The sequence below is a fragment of the Actinia tenebrosa genome, unplaced genomic scaffold, assembly GCF_029948245.1.
Source record: "Actinia tenebrosa isolate PJP-AT-01 unplaced genomic scaffold, QUT_ActTen_1.0 PGA_scaffold13__45_contigs__length_12533684, whole genome shotgun sequence".
NCBI classification, from domain to species: domain Eukaryota; kingdom Metazoa; phylum Cnidaria; class Anthozoa; order Actiniaria; family Actiniidae; genus Actinia; species Actinia tenebrosa.
The window spans coordinates 12,285,280-12,301,520 of NW_028292573.1; the positions used below are offsets into that span (position 1 = coordinate 12,285,280).

The window sequence follows — 16,241 nt, forward strand, 5'->3', positions numbered from 1 at the left end:
AGGATACATCGAAGGTTTGAAATATTTTAGGTTGGAGTTTTGTTGCTCTGGTGCCTTCATATGTGTTGTAAAGGATCCCTCTTCACCTATTCATAATGTCTGCCTTGCTTTTATCATATTTCAAACTTACAGATTCATTTGATGGATAAGCTAAAGGCTTGGAATCATTTAGGTTAGGCTTTTGTTGGTCCGGTGTCATCATATGTGATGGAGAGGCGAATTGTTTATCACGAACATCACCTGCATTGCTTTTACTATACTTTAGAGGCCTGGAATTGTTGTCTACAGATGCAGTAAAATTATCAAGAACTTGGTGACCTTGGGGATAGAATTGTTGATTCTGCGTAGGAGAGTGTATTGAGCCATCAATTTCTTTCGATGGTTTTATGGAGGCTACAGAACGAGTGGTACTTGAAGAACTGGTTGGAACATTTACAACCGGATTCTTGTAGGACACATTTTTGAGTCGCTCATTATCAGCTTTGAGGGTGACGTTCTTTATACTAATCTTCAACATGTGATTTTTATCTGTTTTATTTGTTGAATTCATAACGTTGCCACTCGTGGTCTTAACCTTTTTTCTTTGCTTCGTCTTCTTTTTGTGCAGTAACTTCGAAACTTCTTTCTCAAGTTTTTGATTTTCTTTCATGACTAGCGACAAACCTTTCAGAACTTTCTCCATCGGAGTTTGCAAGTGGCTTTGTTTTCTAAGTCTTTCCTTCTTCTTATTTGCTCTTAGGAAGGATTTTGAACTGTACTTTAATTTATGTTTAATAACCTTCTTCATTGAAGTTTTCAAGTGGTGGCTTCCTTTGTATCTTTTCGGTTTTTTCTTTGTCTTTTTCTTAAATGTTTTAGTGCTTTTCTTGTGTTTTTGCTTTTTATAATTTGCTCTTAAAAAGGACGGTGAGTTAGAGTTTAGATCTTGTTTTTTCCTTGTCTTTTTCTTGTGGTTCTTTAACGATGAATGAACTTGTTTTGGTTTATTATTTCTATGGTGTACCTTTAAGTGCTTCCTACTGTGTCTTGTCTTCCTAGCTTTCTTTTTTAGAGATGTGTGTTTCATTGCCATGTTCTTCTTTGAACCCGGTCTCTGCTTCAATCTGGAAACTTGAGGAAGCTCTGTAAAATGCACGACATTAACGGGTTTTTCTCCCTTTGAATTAGGCAGGCTCAAACTAAAAGGTGACTCAGGTGCTTTAGCTGTCCCATGGAGTATGTAAGCAATTTTGGGTTGATACTGGGATTCCCTTGCTGGTACGATCTCGCAGGCAAAGCTGCTCTTGCATTTCACGGTAAAGCAATTGCCCAAGAACATAAATACCAGGTCACAGTGCCTTTCATTGCAGCAGAGCTTGAGGCATTCGTCCGATGAGTTAAGCTTTCCATGTGCAGTAAAATTACCTGAGTGGTATCCCATACGAAGGGTTACCTCATTATACACATTAGAATGTGCGCAAGTCTTATTTGGCTTTGGTTTTGAAGTTGGCAATTCTGGCTCAATCGAATTGAAAACACTGCTTATGAGATTCCATGGCTTTGGCGCTTTTGGTCTTTTAACATGCTTGACACGGATAACAGATGGACTGAACCCAGGCAGCATTGCTTGTGTTGTCTGGCAAAGATAGTCATCAAAGCAGTGCACAAGGTAACATTGTCCGAAGATATAGTAAGCCAAGTCACAAGTACTTGACTTACAACAATGCTTAGCGCAAAGTTGAGGGCTTTTTAGTCTGCCAAAGAGTTGGAACTTTCCAGCGTGTAAACCTCCTCTCAAAGTAACGTTGTATTGTATTGCTTCTTTTCTGCAGCCCTGCAATAAACCAGGAGTCTTTATTGCTCGGTGAGTTGTTGGTCTCCATGTATGAGGTTTTGGAGTGGTCTTCGGAGGTAAATAGGCAGGTTCTTTAGTTGTCGTAGTTGTCACTAACGGTTTGACCATATTAGTTGTAGTGAATAAGGTTGGTGGTGCCGTTGGTGGTGCCGTTGGCATCTGAGTATTCGGATTTGGCGAACTACCTACTGGTGATGCTGTTGTCTCCTGCAAAGGTGTTACTCTTGAAATTTTAGAGACTTTTGGATCAAACCCTGTGGCCAGTGCCGGAACAGTTTCACATTGATCAGGATCTGTTTTTGAACACGTAACAAGAAAACAGTGATCCAGCACCATGAAAGCTACGTCACAAATTTTATTCTGGCAGCACCTCTTGATACATGAATCCATGGTGTTGACGTCATCGAGTTCATGAAAAAGCCCAGATTCCAATCCACCATTGAGAGTATGATTATATAGTACTGGCCCGGCTACGCAATAATTTTGAGGGATCTTTATGAGGTTATCAGTTGGTCCTACTTGAAGATGACATAGTTGGCATCATTATAGTAACGCCGTTTGGTTCATCGCCACTTGGTGTTGTATGTTTCGTGGGGAGTGCTTGTATTATCATTTTGGTCGGTTTTGTTGCTTTGGTGGTAACTTGGATCAAAGTGATGATAATGAGCTGTTTTTATTGTGGTGAATTCATTAAGTGGTTGATTCTTGGAGGGTGCTTGTATTATCATTTTTGTTGGTTTTGTTGTTGGTTTAGCAGGACCTGGCTTTCGGTGCGGTTTCTTGACCTTTGATGATGGCATATGAAAGCTTGGAGAATAATAACTATATCTGTTGGGTTTTCGTGTAGACATGTCTTCATGTGCCACAGGTTTATCAGTATGCTCATCCTTCTCTTTGGTAGGATTCAAATAGGGTAATACTGCCAGAGAGGTCTTTCTAGTTGGCAATGTAACTCCTTCGCTGGAATTATCAAGACCTAGATACGTTTGTTTCCCAGTGGTAGTGCTTGTAAAATGTAAAGGTTCCAATACCTCTGTCTCTTCTTGTTGCTCACTTATTTTACTAATCGACGGCGAGAAGTTATGATTCGTTGGGACTGAATTTTCTGATGACTTCAAATGTTGGCTTAGTCGACAAATGTTGAGTAATTGGACGCGGCTTCTTTCGTTCCTTTTGCTTTAACCTACCAAAATGCTTTGCGGTTGTTGCTGGTTCGTTCCCTTGTCTGTGACTCATCCTACTCGTGGTGTGAGGGTGAAATTTACCTTCCTTTTTAGGAGCTGTCATTGTAAAGTAATAAGGAGGCAATGTGGTGACGTCTTTAGGATCTGTGGTAGGATATATCTGTTTATGAGTGTTTTTTTCTTTATTTTCTTGTTTACCAATTGGAGTCAATGTGGTGACGTCTTTAGGATCTGTGGTAGGATATATCTGTTTATGAGTGTTTTTTTCTTTAATTTCTTGTTTACCAATTGGAGACAATGTGGTGACGTCTTTAGGATTTGTGGTAGGATATATCAGTTTATGAGTGTTTTTTTCTTTATTTTCTTGTTTACCAATTGGAGACAATGTGGTGACGTCTTTAGGATACGCGGTAGGATATAACTTTTTAGGAGTGGCTTTTACGTTGTTTTCTTCTTCACCAAATGGTAGGAACTCAGTTACAGACTGAAGTTCACTAGAAATTTTTTCAGAACTATTGAGATTTCTTTTTTTGCTTCTTTTAGAGCCTTGCTTTTCAAACGATGTCGCTACAGTTGGTCTTGATGCAATTTCTTGTCTTGGAACACTAAGTCTCTGTGTTGGTATAACGGGTTTTGGCTCCACTTTTAATGTTTTCGCCAGAACTTTCTCAAGGTCTGATGAAGTCAAACTGTCAGTTGGTCGCTCATGTTTCTCCTGGTGTTTCGGGGTCATTAGTGAAAATAATAGCTTCAACTGCCCTTTAGACAACCTTGTTCCATTCAAACTTGAACGATGCCGTTTTGGTTTGGGTGTCGTTTTAGTACCTTGTCTATGCTTCTCTAGCTGCAAGTCTGGGGACTTTTCGGATGTTGGGATTCTATGCTTCGAAGACTTCAACTTGTTAGAAAGGGTCTTGCTACTGTTAGTTTGCTCATTTTGCCTTACAAGAACTGTTGCATCCACAATGGCTGGTGGTTTTTTTGTTGGCGTAATAGATTGCGCGGGGAGGACTGAAGAGCTTGACTCTGTATGCTTGGGCTTTATGCTGGCTGTGCTTTTATCTGATGTAGTGTCCGTCGTATCCGAAGCGGCAGCAGAGTATTTTTCCTGCTCTTCAATAAACGACAAAAGTTGGGACTCATTCTTTCTTTGCACAAAGGACACCTGCGTTGAAAACTCGCTGTGATGAGTTGGTACTGGCTCGCAAGACCTTTTCGAATAACATTGCACTAAATAGCAGTTCTTCTTAAGCATAAAAGCAACGTCACATTTTTTACTCGAGCAGCATTTAGCAAGGCAAGTGTCCATACTCTCAACCCTCCCCTGGTCTTTAAAATAGCCCGCTCTAATACCTGAACGTAGCGTAACATTGTAAGAGATTGGGCTATTGAAACAAGGGGAGGGGAGAGGCTGGATTAAAGTTCTATCTCCCGCTGAAGTCGATTCTAGCCCAGAATTCGACATCTCCTTTAATGCTGCTGAAACACCATGGCCATTTATGTCTGATGCAATCAGCGCGTTGCTTGACTCTATTGGCAGCTTGTTCATACTAACACTGCTTTTGACGAGCGATGGAGTGGCCCTGTCTTTTGTTTTATCTAATTTTTCCGTACTTTCTTGTACTGACGGTGATGAAGAAAATACCGGAGGTAAGCTTTCCGACGAACTACGTGACTTGTTCTTTTCGTTCTTAGGAGTCGTCGCACTTTTTGTTGACAGTAAAGTTTTTTGTTGATTATTTTTTATTCTGGTACTTGACAGGTGGTCTTGCGTTGGTAAAATTGTTGTTGCACCAATGTTGGAATTATGGATACTAAGATCCTTTACATTCAGGGAAAGTGAAGATGGAGACGCACTCACTAGTTGGGCTGCATCTGTGAAGTTTCTCGTAGTATCAACTTGTGAAGACGATGGAGTTGGATTGATGGATGTTTTGACATTAACTTGAATTCTTGATGATGGGATAAATTGTGTTAAACTTGTTTTTGAGACTGAGTGTATAAATGCATTTGTATTGGAATCGTGTTTCACTATTGCTGGTTCTATTGCATTGAGCAAGGGAATGGAAAGTTCGTCCATATTTTCAAGGACACTGCTCGATGATTCCAACGCATCTTGATCATTTGGTTGTTTTAGTTTTCCATTGTTCTTTTTTGATTCGTGTTTGCCAATAACTGAGGGGCTAGGTGATAATATTTTTGAATTATCATACTCCATGACTGGTAATGCATTGTCTAGTAACGTCATACCTGAGAGCTCGGGAGTCTTAGACTTTTTATTTTGTCTTTTTCTCGAAACATAAATCAGCCTTGGGTTATACTTGAGTGTTCGTGCAGGCACTGAAATACAAGCCTCTTGACTTTGACATTGAACAAGAAAGCAGTCTTCGAGTAGCATAAAAGCTACATCACAGTGACTCGAAGCGCAGCATAAGTCCGCACACTTTTCGATGCTTGATACATATCCTTTGTCCTTAAACTTCCCGGCTTTAAAACCGTTCTTAAAAGTAACGTTTATTTGTACTTTACCATGGTTGCAAAACTCTGAGTTCTTTTTGTCAGGAAATGTTTCATTTTCGACAATCCTGACAGGCTTTGCTGAAGAATTACGCGGGTTAGGAACGGTAGTGCTTTTATGCGAGACAGACGAATAAGTAGCTGGTCCATTCATTTTCAAAGCTGACGAGGAACTCGACTCTTTTGATGATGATTTGGGGGTCGGTGTTATCACCGGAGGAGAAATTATTGATTGTGAAGCTAAGTTGTGTAATGAAGAAGTAGAGGTCGGAGAAAATGTTGAGAGAGAAAACGCCAGTGATGATGAAGCTAAATGCTTTGATGAAGAAACGAAGGCCGTTGGAAATGTGTTCAGTAAACTAGGTGTTGGCAGTTTTGAAGCTAGCGAAACATCACACGGTTGAAGCGCATCAAGAAGATTGATATCCCGTCTTTTTTCTCTTGTTATCGAAGCTAATCTCGGATTGAACGAGACATTTCTTGCAGGAACAGGAGAGCATGCATGCTTGTCATTGCAAGCGATGATATAACATTGAGATAAAATCATAAACGCAACACTGCACGTCTGCCACTGACAGCAACGACGGACACATGCTTTCATGTCTTTCACGATTCCTTGATCTTTAATGAGACCTGCACGGACACCTCCTCTGACAGTAGAATTGGTATAAATTTTTGAGCTTGTGCAGGTTGGGTTTTCAGAAGGATCATCCTTCTTCTCATCTTTTACTTTCTTCTCAGCGCCATTAATCTCGCCTTTGAAAAAATCTAGTGAAACATTTTCACTCTTAGATGGTGTAATCTTCCCATAGGAGGAATGACGCGAGCGATCGACAAGTATTTTGCTTTTCTCAGTTAATGTTGACATACTTGAGGTTTGGATCACTGAAAAAGTACCCTGTTTATTTTTTGTTTCGAGAGAAGATGTTGGTAAATATGGAACAGGTGATGCAGGTGCTACAGAAGGTGATCGCGTGCCTTCGTGTGCTTTGTAACTGTAGGAATCTGAAGATTGAATTTTAACAGCTACTGAAGTGACGAAATCTGGAATATCGTATTTCTTAAACCCTTCCGTTTGAATCTGGGTTTTTTCAAAGCTTTTTGCTAATAAAGGTTGTAATGCCTTAGACATGATTTGGTCGATCCCTTCGCCATCATATGGTCGCCTGGTAACGTGTACAAGACGTGTGTTGAACCGTTTCGTCTTGGATGGAGCGGTCTTGCACAGCAAAGGACCATAGCAGGTTACCAAAAAGCAACGACTTAGCACCATGAAGGCAACATCGCAGTTATCTTTAAGGCAGCAGAGGTTAATACACTCTGTGATATTGGCTACATTTCCAACGTCTTCGAAAGCACCAGCGTCGATTCCTCCTAACAACGTTGAGTCATGTTGTACTTTCTCAGGATGACACTTGGCGTCCTGACGCTGAGGCTTTGCCATTGGCTGTATTATTGAGGACAAGTCTTCATGCAGATGCATTCTTGAGGGCAATACACTTTTTACAGAAGTATGTTGGGGTGAAACCTGTGAAGATGTTTCTAGCTCATGGATTCCCTGTGGTATCAGTATATCCTTATTTTTCTTGACAAATGCAATTCTTGGATTTAGAGAAACGTTCCTCGCTTGAACAGGCTCGCACTGCTTGTCACTATAGCAAGCAACCAAATAGCATCGGTTTAGTATCATGAATGAGAGACTGCAGAATTCCCACTTACAGCATTGGTCGATGCACTTGTTCATACTTGATACCGTTCCTAGATCTTTGAAGAAACCCGAGTGGATACCACCACGCACCGTTACGTTGTACTTGAGCGAGGAGGTGCAGACTGGACCTTCAGTATTGGGAGCCACAGAAATGCTTTCTTGTAAATTTACTTTAGTTATGGCTATCTTGACTCGCCTGGGGCTTGATGCACCAATGCTCGATTCCTTTGCGGTAGTCGAGTGCTCAAGCTCTTTATCGTTTTTTACTGCAGTTGCAGGACTTATCTTACTGGCGAGTATATTTAGCCCATCTGATTTTAAGAGAAATCTCTCGACATGTATAACTCTTGGCTTTAAACTAGGATTCAACGCAGGTATGCTTTTGCAGAGTTGTTCGCTATAGCATGAAACAAGATAACAATTGTCCATCAAAAGAAATACCGTATCACAGTCTTTAGAATCGCAGCACTTGTTCACGCAGTCCATGTCACTGGCTACTTGCCCCACGTTCTTAAAATCCCCGGCCTTGATTCCTCCGCGCAGAGTAGATGTAAAGTCAGTGCTTGAATGGCTACACAGACTAACCCTGTTTTCCCCCGTGTAAGTGATGCTTAATTGGCTGATGGGCTGCAAGGCTTGTGCAAAATTTATCGCGATATTTCTGCCAGATGTTGCAGTTAGGTTCTTGTGTACATGACTTGATGACATTGTCTGTTGTGCCATCGCTGAAGTTGAACTCGGCTTTACAGGAGTAGTTTCCGAGAAACCTTTTTTATGGTTATCAATTGAGGATGGGCTGCGCTGCGATGAATAAAATACTGCTGACGGTGCTATTTCAATAACGCTTTCAGACTGCACAGATTTGTCCAATACTTTTGATTTTGTGGCCATATCTTCTTTCAGCATTGCTTGCCTAAATGAATTTGCTTCAGTACCAAGTGTATTTTGCACGCTAGCCATAGAAGATTGTGATTCCGTGTTGTTTTTCCCATGCAAAACGTTCTTGAGGGATTGTAGTAGATGTGTTAAGAAACTACCGATTGAAACTACCTTTGATTTGGAATCCTTTCTTTCATTTGAAGAACCATTTAATTGTTTTAATGCGGCTTTTAAACTTAAATCTTCAATATTGTTTGTCTTATGTGTCAAAACTGCAGCTGTAGGGGTTGCTGTAAGTAAGACTTGAGTAGGCGCTCCAACGCTTGATCCTGCCATTGTACTGCTTTTAACGAGGGTGCCTTGTTGATGATTCCTTTGTTATATGAATAGGATGACCCTTGTATAAACGAATATTCCCGAATGCTATTTTCAACATCCAATTCAATTGAGCTAGCCACATTCAAAACTGACAAATGAGTGCTTTTTAATGAATATAGCTTTTCTCTTTCTGTTATATTTTTGAGCACCATGCTCTCCAAAGATAGTAACTTCGACTTCAAGGATTGAAAGTTTTCTCTAGTCTTTGATTGGTTATTCACGAGTTTCTGAACAGTTTCATTAAGATTCTTGATAACTGGCACCTTTGGAAAGCGTTTTGTTATTTCCTTCATCACTCTTTTTATATGATACTTGTTTTCTTTTGTCATAGTTTTCATTTGTGATACTTGGTGACTTGAATCATTAGCGCTATTTGCTCCGGTGTTCGCAGTGAGTCTATTTACATACAGTTTTAGAGAAGCAATCAGATTTTGAGCACTTTTAAGGGAAGTTAAAGTCTGGTTCTGTTGGCCTTGCAGGAATCGAAGTTGGCTTTCAAGTTTAGAGTACTTTGTAGGCGATGAAGGATATTCATTATGTGATTCTTGCCGCTCAGAAATAGAGAACACGCTTTCCACAGGGATGGTTTTTGTCTTACTGTTAGATGTATTGTTTACCGCATTCGAGGAATATATTGTGCGGCTTTGAGATGGGACTAAAGTATAAACCACTGTATTCGATGTAATTGCCGCGTTCTCAAGCTTCGATGTTTTAGGACTCTCGCTAAACCCGTGGGATATATTGACAGCTGTTTCTTCTGATTTCTTTCCGCTATAGAACACCCTGGAAACACGAGAAGTGGACGTTGCCTCACTCTTTCGTGTCATGGTAGCTTCTGTTTCCTCTGATTTCTTTCCGCTATAAAACACGCCAGAAACACGAGAAGTGGAAGTTACGTCTCTCTTTGGTGTCATGGTAGCTGCTGTTTCCTCTGATTTCTTACCGCCATAAAACACACTGGAAACACGAGATGTGGAAGTTGGCTCACTCTTTGGTGTCGTTATAGCTGCTGTTTCCTCTGATTTCTTTCCTCCATAAAACACAATGGAATACTGAGATGTTGAAGTAGGGTCAGGCTCACTCTTTGGTATCGTGGTGGCATTTCTATTACTTTTCTCGACGCTAGTATAAGTCTCATGCAGACTCGAGTCATCACTCAATTCATATGGTAACTGTGGAAATAAATCGGAACCAAGTGCCTCAAGAAGCAAGGACGGAGACTGATGTTTCTTTGCTTCACCAACTAGCGTTGTTTTAATCCGTGCATTCCCTGAATTACTGTCTTTCTTCACTTCCAATGACGGTGACGGTAATAGGTTTATTTTTTCTAGTACTCCATTTCTTCTTTTTCCGTCAGATTCTACCATTTTGTCATAAACTTTGGGATACTGTGACGCAACTGCTATAGGCGATGGCTGCAAAACTATGGAAATCGAGTGAAGTACGTTATCCATTGAATTAGTGGCTGCTGTGGGTCGTACATTTGAGGTTTGCTCTAACCGTTTCGTTTTTCCAGTATACGTATTTTCTGATGGATGGCTAACGGGAAGCTCATTGTTATGAACTGATAACATTGGGGAAGGCGTTAGGAGTTCTATAGGGAGTAGGCCATTTATGATTGGTTTTTCTGATTTGTCCTTTACAGCGAACTGTATTTTAGACAATAAGGTTGCGGTAGCGGCTGGTGAACTTGTTGTAGGAAGTACGCTTGAAGCCATGGTTGCATGTTGGCGAGATGATACAATAGGCAGTTTTGTTGCAGCAGTAGTGTTGGATCTCTCTGAAACACTGCTGATTGTTCTGTATAATGTTAATGACAACTTAGAAGACGATGGTGACATCGTAACTGATGTTGCTATGGAGACGACCGACGCTTTAATGATTAATGAACTGGATAAAGGAAGAGTATGATTTGTCAGAGAAGTAACGACAACTTTTCTTGATTGGATGTTTGCTGTTCTGTCCTTTGACGAAAATGTAGATTTGGAGAACAAGGGTTCAGTTAAAGCAAGTGGTGTTGCTGTTGCTGTTGCCATGGGTATGGGTGTTGCTATGGAAATAGCTGAGGCTTGACTACCATGTAAACGAGATGTAGTAGTAGCAAGTCCTCTTAGTGGCTTAAGGCTTACTTCCGTTGACTGATCCGTTACTGTTTCGTCCACTGTTGTTTCGTGGCTACTGTGGTCCCCTTGTAGCAGTTCAAACAGAGCATCAATCGATCCCTTTACTTCATGAGGTACGTGTTTATCTATTTTTGCAGCAGAAACTGTTTTACTCTCCTTTAGTTGCAGCAATTGTTTATGAAATTATCAGATGACGTCAATTCTTTTTTTGGAGACGATTTTGCCATATAGTCTAAGCCTCCAGAAACCTCTGATTTGAAAAAAGACATCGGTGTTTGTTGAGTATCTTTATGAGCTGGAGGCCCGATGTTTATACGCTTCGCTCCATTTTCTTCGCTGAGATCAGCTTTAGCAATCTTCTCTGTAATATTAGTTTCTCCATATAACGATTCGGGTATCATTTTTGCAAACAGGTCTTTCTCTTGCTTTGTTCGTGCAACATAAGCAATCTTCGGTGTGTAAAACTCCGACTGCGCTATGGCACTCCTGCATCTGATTTCATCAGGACATGATACTAAGAAGCACCTAGTTCGCAGCATAAAGATAGCGTTACAAGTACTAGAAGCGCAGCAATGCTTGATGCAGTCTTTGGTGTTGTTGACTTGTCCGATAGGTTGGAAGTCACCTGCGTCCATTCCAAGTTCAAAACGAACGTTGCTTAAAACAGGACTGGGGAAGCATGCTTGGTTTGCTCCTTGGATACTGGTTTTCACTGTCGCTCTTCGCATTCATACTTTGTAGTAAATGCTTCAAAAGAAGTTTTTCATCCGTATTTCTTGCAATGTATGCGATACTGGAATGATCTTCAGTATGGACATCATGGCATGTTTTCGAGTCAAAGCAGGCTACTAAATAACATGAATTCTCTCTGAACATAGCAACATTGCATTCTGGCGTTTCACAGCAAGCTTCTCTACACTTTTCAAATGTCTTGGCACTTTTTTGAAGCTGAAAATCCTTTACTTTTAATGGCATCCGAAGGGATGCATTTGTTAGATATACAATGTCCATACACCCCTTTGGAATATCATTGTTAGAAATTTCTTCAATTTTCCACTTTCCAGTTCCTGGAAGATCGTCTGGATTTAAAGGCATGTAATGTTTTTCCTTTATTGGTATTATTGACTGATACGATGCTGTTATCGTAGGACTGATCTCACTTGAGTTCCACACAAGGCTTGATGCGGTTACTGACGCTGATGGCAGTGAAAGGTTTCGCTGCGGTATCCCCTTATCTTCGTTTTTGTTCCCAACTGGTAGGATTTCAACTACAACATTGTTTATGGCCGGATTTGAAGATTCAAGTAGGGGCGAGGTAGGAATAATTGTACTAGAACTGTGTTTAACTTCATGGTTATTCATGCTTTCTCTTGTGAACTGACTTTCGTTTAACATTTCGTATTCCTCTTGGTACGGGGTATTTCCTTCAAGTAAAGAAGTCTCTGATTTAAAGTTGCCCGTCGGGGATTTTGAAATGATATGATTTTCTGTTTCTACAGCACTTGGATTAATTTTTCGCACCACAGAAGGCGAAGATGCGTATTGCGTTTTGGAGGAGAAAATTTCCTTTGGTTTTGATAAAGGGTCCATCCCCTTTAGAACTTCCTGAACGATACTTTGTAAAATAGGCGCCATTACTGTTTCTTTTGTCGGCTGTGGTTCAGATGTAAGTCTTATTTCGTGTGGCATCAGTTTACTTTTCACTTCAGAGGAAGGCGTTGTATAAATTGTTGGTTTGATATTGATTTGGGAATGCGATATTTGTTGCGAAACTGGAGGTGGCGGCGAAGATGTGGTTGCACTTGATGAACCCGGAGCCTCATTTAATGATGAGTTCAATAGCTGTATCTGTTTTACGTCACTCGCAAGGTTTTCAATTATTTCTTGAGCACTTGTAAGTTGTGGATTGGCACTGGATGCAGACTTGACAGACACGAGTTGTGGAACCATAAATGCGCTACTTGATTGCTTTAAATGACAATTCTTTTCTTTAAAACAGACAAGGTTGTAGCAGAAACCTCCGATCAAAAGAGCTGACTCACATCCCTTGTATCCACAGCATATGTCGGCGCACTTCTTGATATCCTTCACATCTGGATACTTTATAAATTTACCTGATTTCCATCCGCCTGTTATGTTTACATTGAACTGAACGGGGCTGACATGACAGTTCGTATCTAGGATGCTCTTCAAACGATCTTCCTTCAATGGGTTTTCGCCTTTTATTCGGACAAATGCCATAGAGGTTTGGTATTTCGCATTTTTGGCCATCATTGGTTGGCACAGGCTTTTGCTTGATTGACACTGTATCGCAAAGCAATAGGCATCGACAAGAAAGGCAACATCGCAAGTTGGATTTCTACAGCATGTCTTTATACACTCCTTCATGTTTGATACTATTCCGTGGTCCGTGAAGATCCCAGCTTTGAAACCACCACTAAAAGTGACTCCTGTCATAACTTCTCGTTTTTCCGAACATGATATAAGTTCTTGAGGCTTATTTTCAAATGTCTCGGCTCCAGATCGTTCCATGAGTGCAATCCTTGTACTGTATTTCGTGGTTTTAATAGGTATTGGGACACATCGGGTTTTATTAACAGAGCAATTGGACGGAGAAGCAATTTCTTTTAATCATGAAGGCTGCGTCGCAGTTTGGACTTTCGCAGCAGATTTTTACACAAGAATTAAAGTTATCTACTTTGCCTTGATCTGTGAAGTTCCCTGCTTGTAGTCCTCCTTTAAAGGTAACATTAAGAAGAACGCCTCCAATGGCTATACATGTATGGTTGTGTTTTCGACCCATTTCTAATTCTTTCAATGGAATCAATGCACTCTTGAAAGACTTGTCGAAGTAGACAAGTGATGTGTTCACCTTTTTAGAGCGAGATGGTATTGGACTGCATCCTTTTTCATTAAGACAATCAACGATGAAGCAGTTGCTTTGCACCATAAAAGCCGCGTCGCAGTCCTGTCTGGAGCAGCAATGCTTGAAACATGTCTCTATGCTATCCACTTTACCAAAATCCGTGAAGTTTCCAGCCCGTATTCCTTCCCGGAATGTGACATTCTTCAGAACTCTTATATTCTGAGCACATGCCAGAGAGTCGGCCGTTGAATTTTCTCTTTTACTGCTGAGTTCGAGCTTTTTGTCAGTAGTGCCCAGTTGATACGGAAGGCTGGATAGTCTTTTCTTCATGTACACTACCTGGGTAGTCACAATACTTGAGTTGAATGGCAGTATTTCACAGGTCCTTTGACTGTAGCATTCAATTGAATAACAAGTTTTTCCCACCAAGAAGGCCACGTGACAGGACTTCTGCGCAAGGCAGAGTGTGGTACAGTCAGTCATATTTTTCACATTCCCTCTGTCCGTGAATATTCCTGCATTTATTCCACTTCTGAACGTCACATGAGTAAACACTTCGCTTTGTTCATGGAAAGAAGAGGAATTAAGCGACACCGAACTCTGTTGCTGACTTGGACTTGGACGCGGTGAAACCTTCAAGTGTATGGTATTTTCCTGAATAACAGAGTTGCTACTTGAAATTCCAGTGGTACTCTTTTTCTGGTACGATATTTGTGGCTTAGCTTTAATACTTTCTATCGTAAAATGAGTATTTGGTTCATTTGAAGGTGAGGTCAAAACTGTACTGCTTGTGATCGGGGAATAGTTTTGCTTCAAGTCTTTGTGTTGCGAAAGCTTGTCTAGAGCTGATGCCTGGAAAGTCGAAGCTTGCCCTTGAGAGCCAGTCTTCGATTCTGAATGTTGTCTACTTGGATGGGCTGAATTGGTGCTCAATATGAGACGTTCTGTTGGTGTCGTGGCTTGGGTTGAATGTCTACTCAGTTTTGGGGTCGCAGACAATGGTAATGACTGCAGTAGGAATGGCATTGTAGTGTCTTGACTGTTCTTTGCTATTGCTCTGTCATACCATTTCTCTAAAACCAGTTTCTTCAGTTCATTCAGTTTTGCGTTGAATAATTCGAGAAGTCTAATTTCCCGAAATGCTTCTTTATCAGTATCGTTTGTTGGCTTAGCGATATTTGATCTTCCACTTATGTTATTGTCCGAGAGTTTATGTTCATGTCGTTTTTCCTGTATGTTCTTTAGACTTGAAGATAGATCCTTGAGGCGTTCTATGTTGCTTTGCAAGTTATCAAAAAGCGTATCCCCAATGGTTTTCATCGAGGAAGATGTGAATCCAGTCGAGCTTGGTAATATACTGTTCGACAGTAATAAGCCATTAAGGTCATTAACCATACTGTGCACTGTATCCAAGGAATTACCATCAAACTTTTGTCCATCTAAGAAACTTTTGAGTTTTTGTACCAGCATCGAAAAATACTGGGTCAGCCACAATGTGGCTGGCAATATGTTGGATCTTTTCCTCGTCATTATTCTTATCTGTGTCAACTGAGGATATGCTGTAAATAGATTTGGCTATACTTGGTTTTATGGATACAGAGATCGAAAATGAAGTTAATAATGAAGAGGCTGACAAAACAGGACTGTTAGTTGGTTGCGGAGCAATCGATAGCTTGGATCTTGAAACTAAAGATTGTTTGTTACCACCGTGTGTTTCAAAATCTGCTTCGTGACTTGATAAAGTTTTTGATGACGATGTGGTATTGATTGACTCGTCATGACTTGTCTGCAGTATGCCTGGAGAAGACTTTTGCAGTGGATTCAAAAATAATGAATGACTTTGCCCTGGCACAAGACCAACACTTAGCAAGCTTTTCGGTGCAGTTTCTTCAGTAACACGGACCATGGTCTTCCGCAAGTTTTTCTTTTCCGCTGATGACCATTTAACTTTTGGCGAGAGACGAGCTTGAGCTTGAGTCGAGATCTCAGGAGCGTTTAATGCTGACTTAGGAATCTTGCGGACGGTCTGACTACTCTGAACTCTTAAGGTACTGCTCCACTTAGCTTCTGATGTTTTTGCAACTTTCATTTTGGTTTTTAATCTACTAACAGTTTCCCTGGCTGAGACATCTATAGTGACAGTCTTCAAGTAAACTTTAGTTTGGTGGTCGGCTGCTGAACTTGCGGGAAACGGTCTAAACGAACTTGATAAAGCTGACAAGCTATCGGTCCTTGTAATAGCGGATTTGGAAGCCAGATTTGAATTGCCGTTGTCGGAAAATAACAATGGCCGAGTCATGGTGACAATCTTTGGAGCCGTTTCGTTTGCAAACAAGTCCGTTTCCGTTTCGTTGGACACGAGTATGGTATCATTCGACGTCATTTCTTCATCGGGTGTTAAGTCGGTTTCATTGTCAGCTGTTTTACTTCTGCTCATCGGATGAGTGGAATGACGCAACACATTGGAGACGTGCTTTGTAAAGGTATCTTCTTCCTTGCGAGGTGTGTAGTCTTGATTTTCCATTGCATCTGAACATAGTAATAGTAATTAATTTTAGCATTAAATTTATTAGTGAAAGGCGGAACCTAAGTAGCATGATCTGTTATAAGCTTATCCTTTCGCTTGGAGAAAAAAGTTTCCTGGAAATTAACAAACTTTCAGAAAGAAAAAAGGGGTAGTTCCCATGGCGCGTCCACTGTACTCGCGTTTTTTTTTTGGAAAATAACTGAATGCGGTTCTAACTACTGGAAC

The 16,241-nt window shown here is 40.7% G+C and overlaps 1 protein-coding gene across 1 annotated transcript in view; it reads right to left on the reverse strand.

Moving 5' to 3' along the window:
• LOC116295411 (uncharacterized) overlaps positions 1-16,241 on the reverse strand; it is a 47,083-nt gene that overhangs the window by 17,499 nt on the left and 13,343 nt on the right. Inside the window, 7 exon segments of the mRNA XM_089028778.1 lie at positions 87-2,362; positions 2,918-8,392; positions 8,395-10,779; positions 10,782-11,348; positions 11,350-13,227; positions 13,229-15,048; positions 15,194-16,018. Of these exon segments, the coding sequence (XP_088884904.1) occupies positions 87-2,362; positions 2,918-8,392; positions 8,395-10,779; positions 10,782-11,348; positions 11,350-13,227; positions 13,229-15,048; positions 15,194-16,018 (15,226 nt within the window).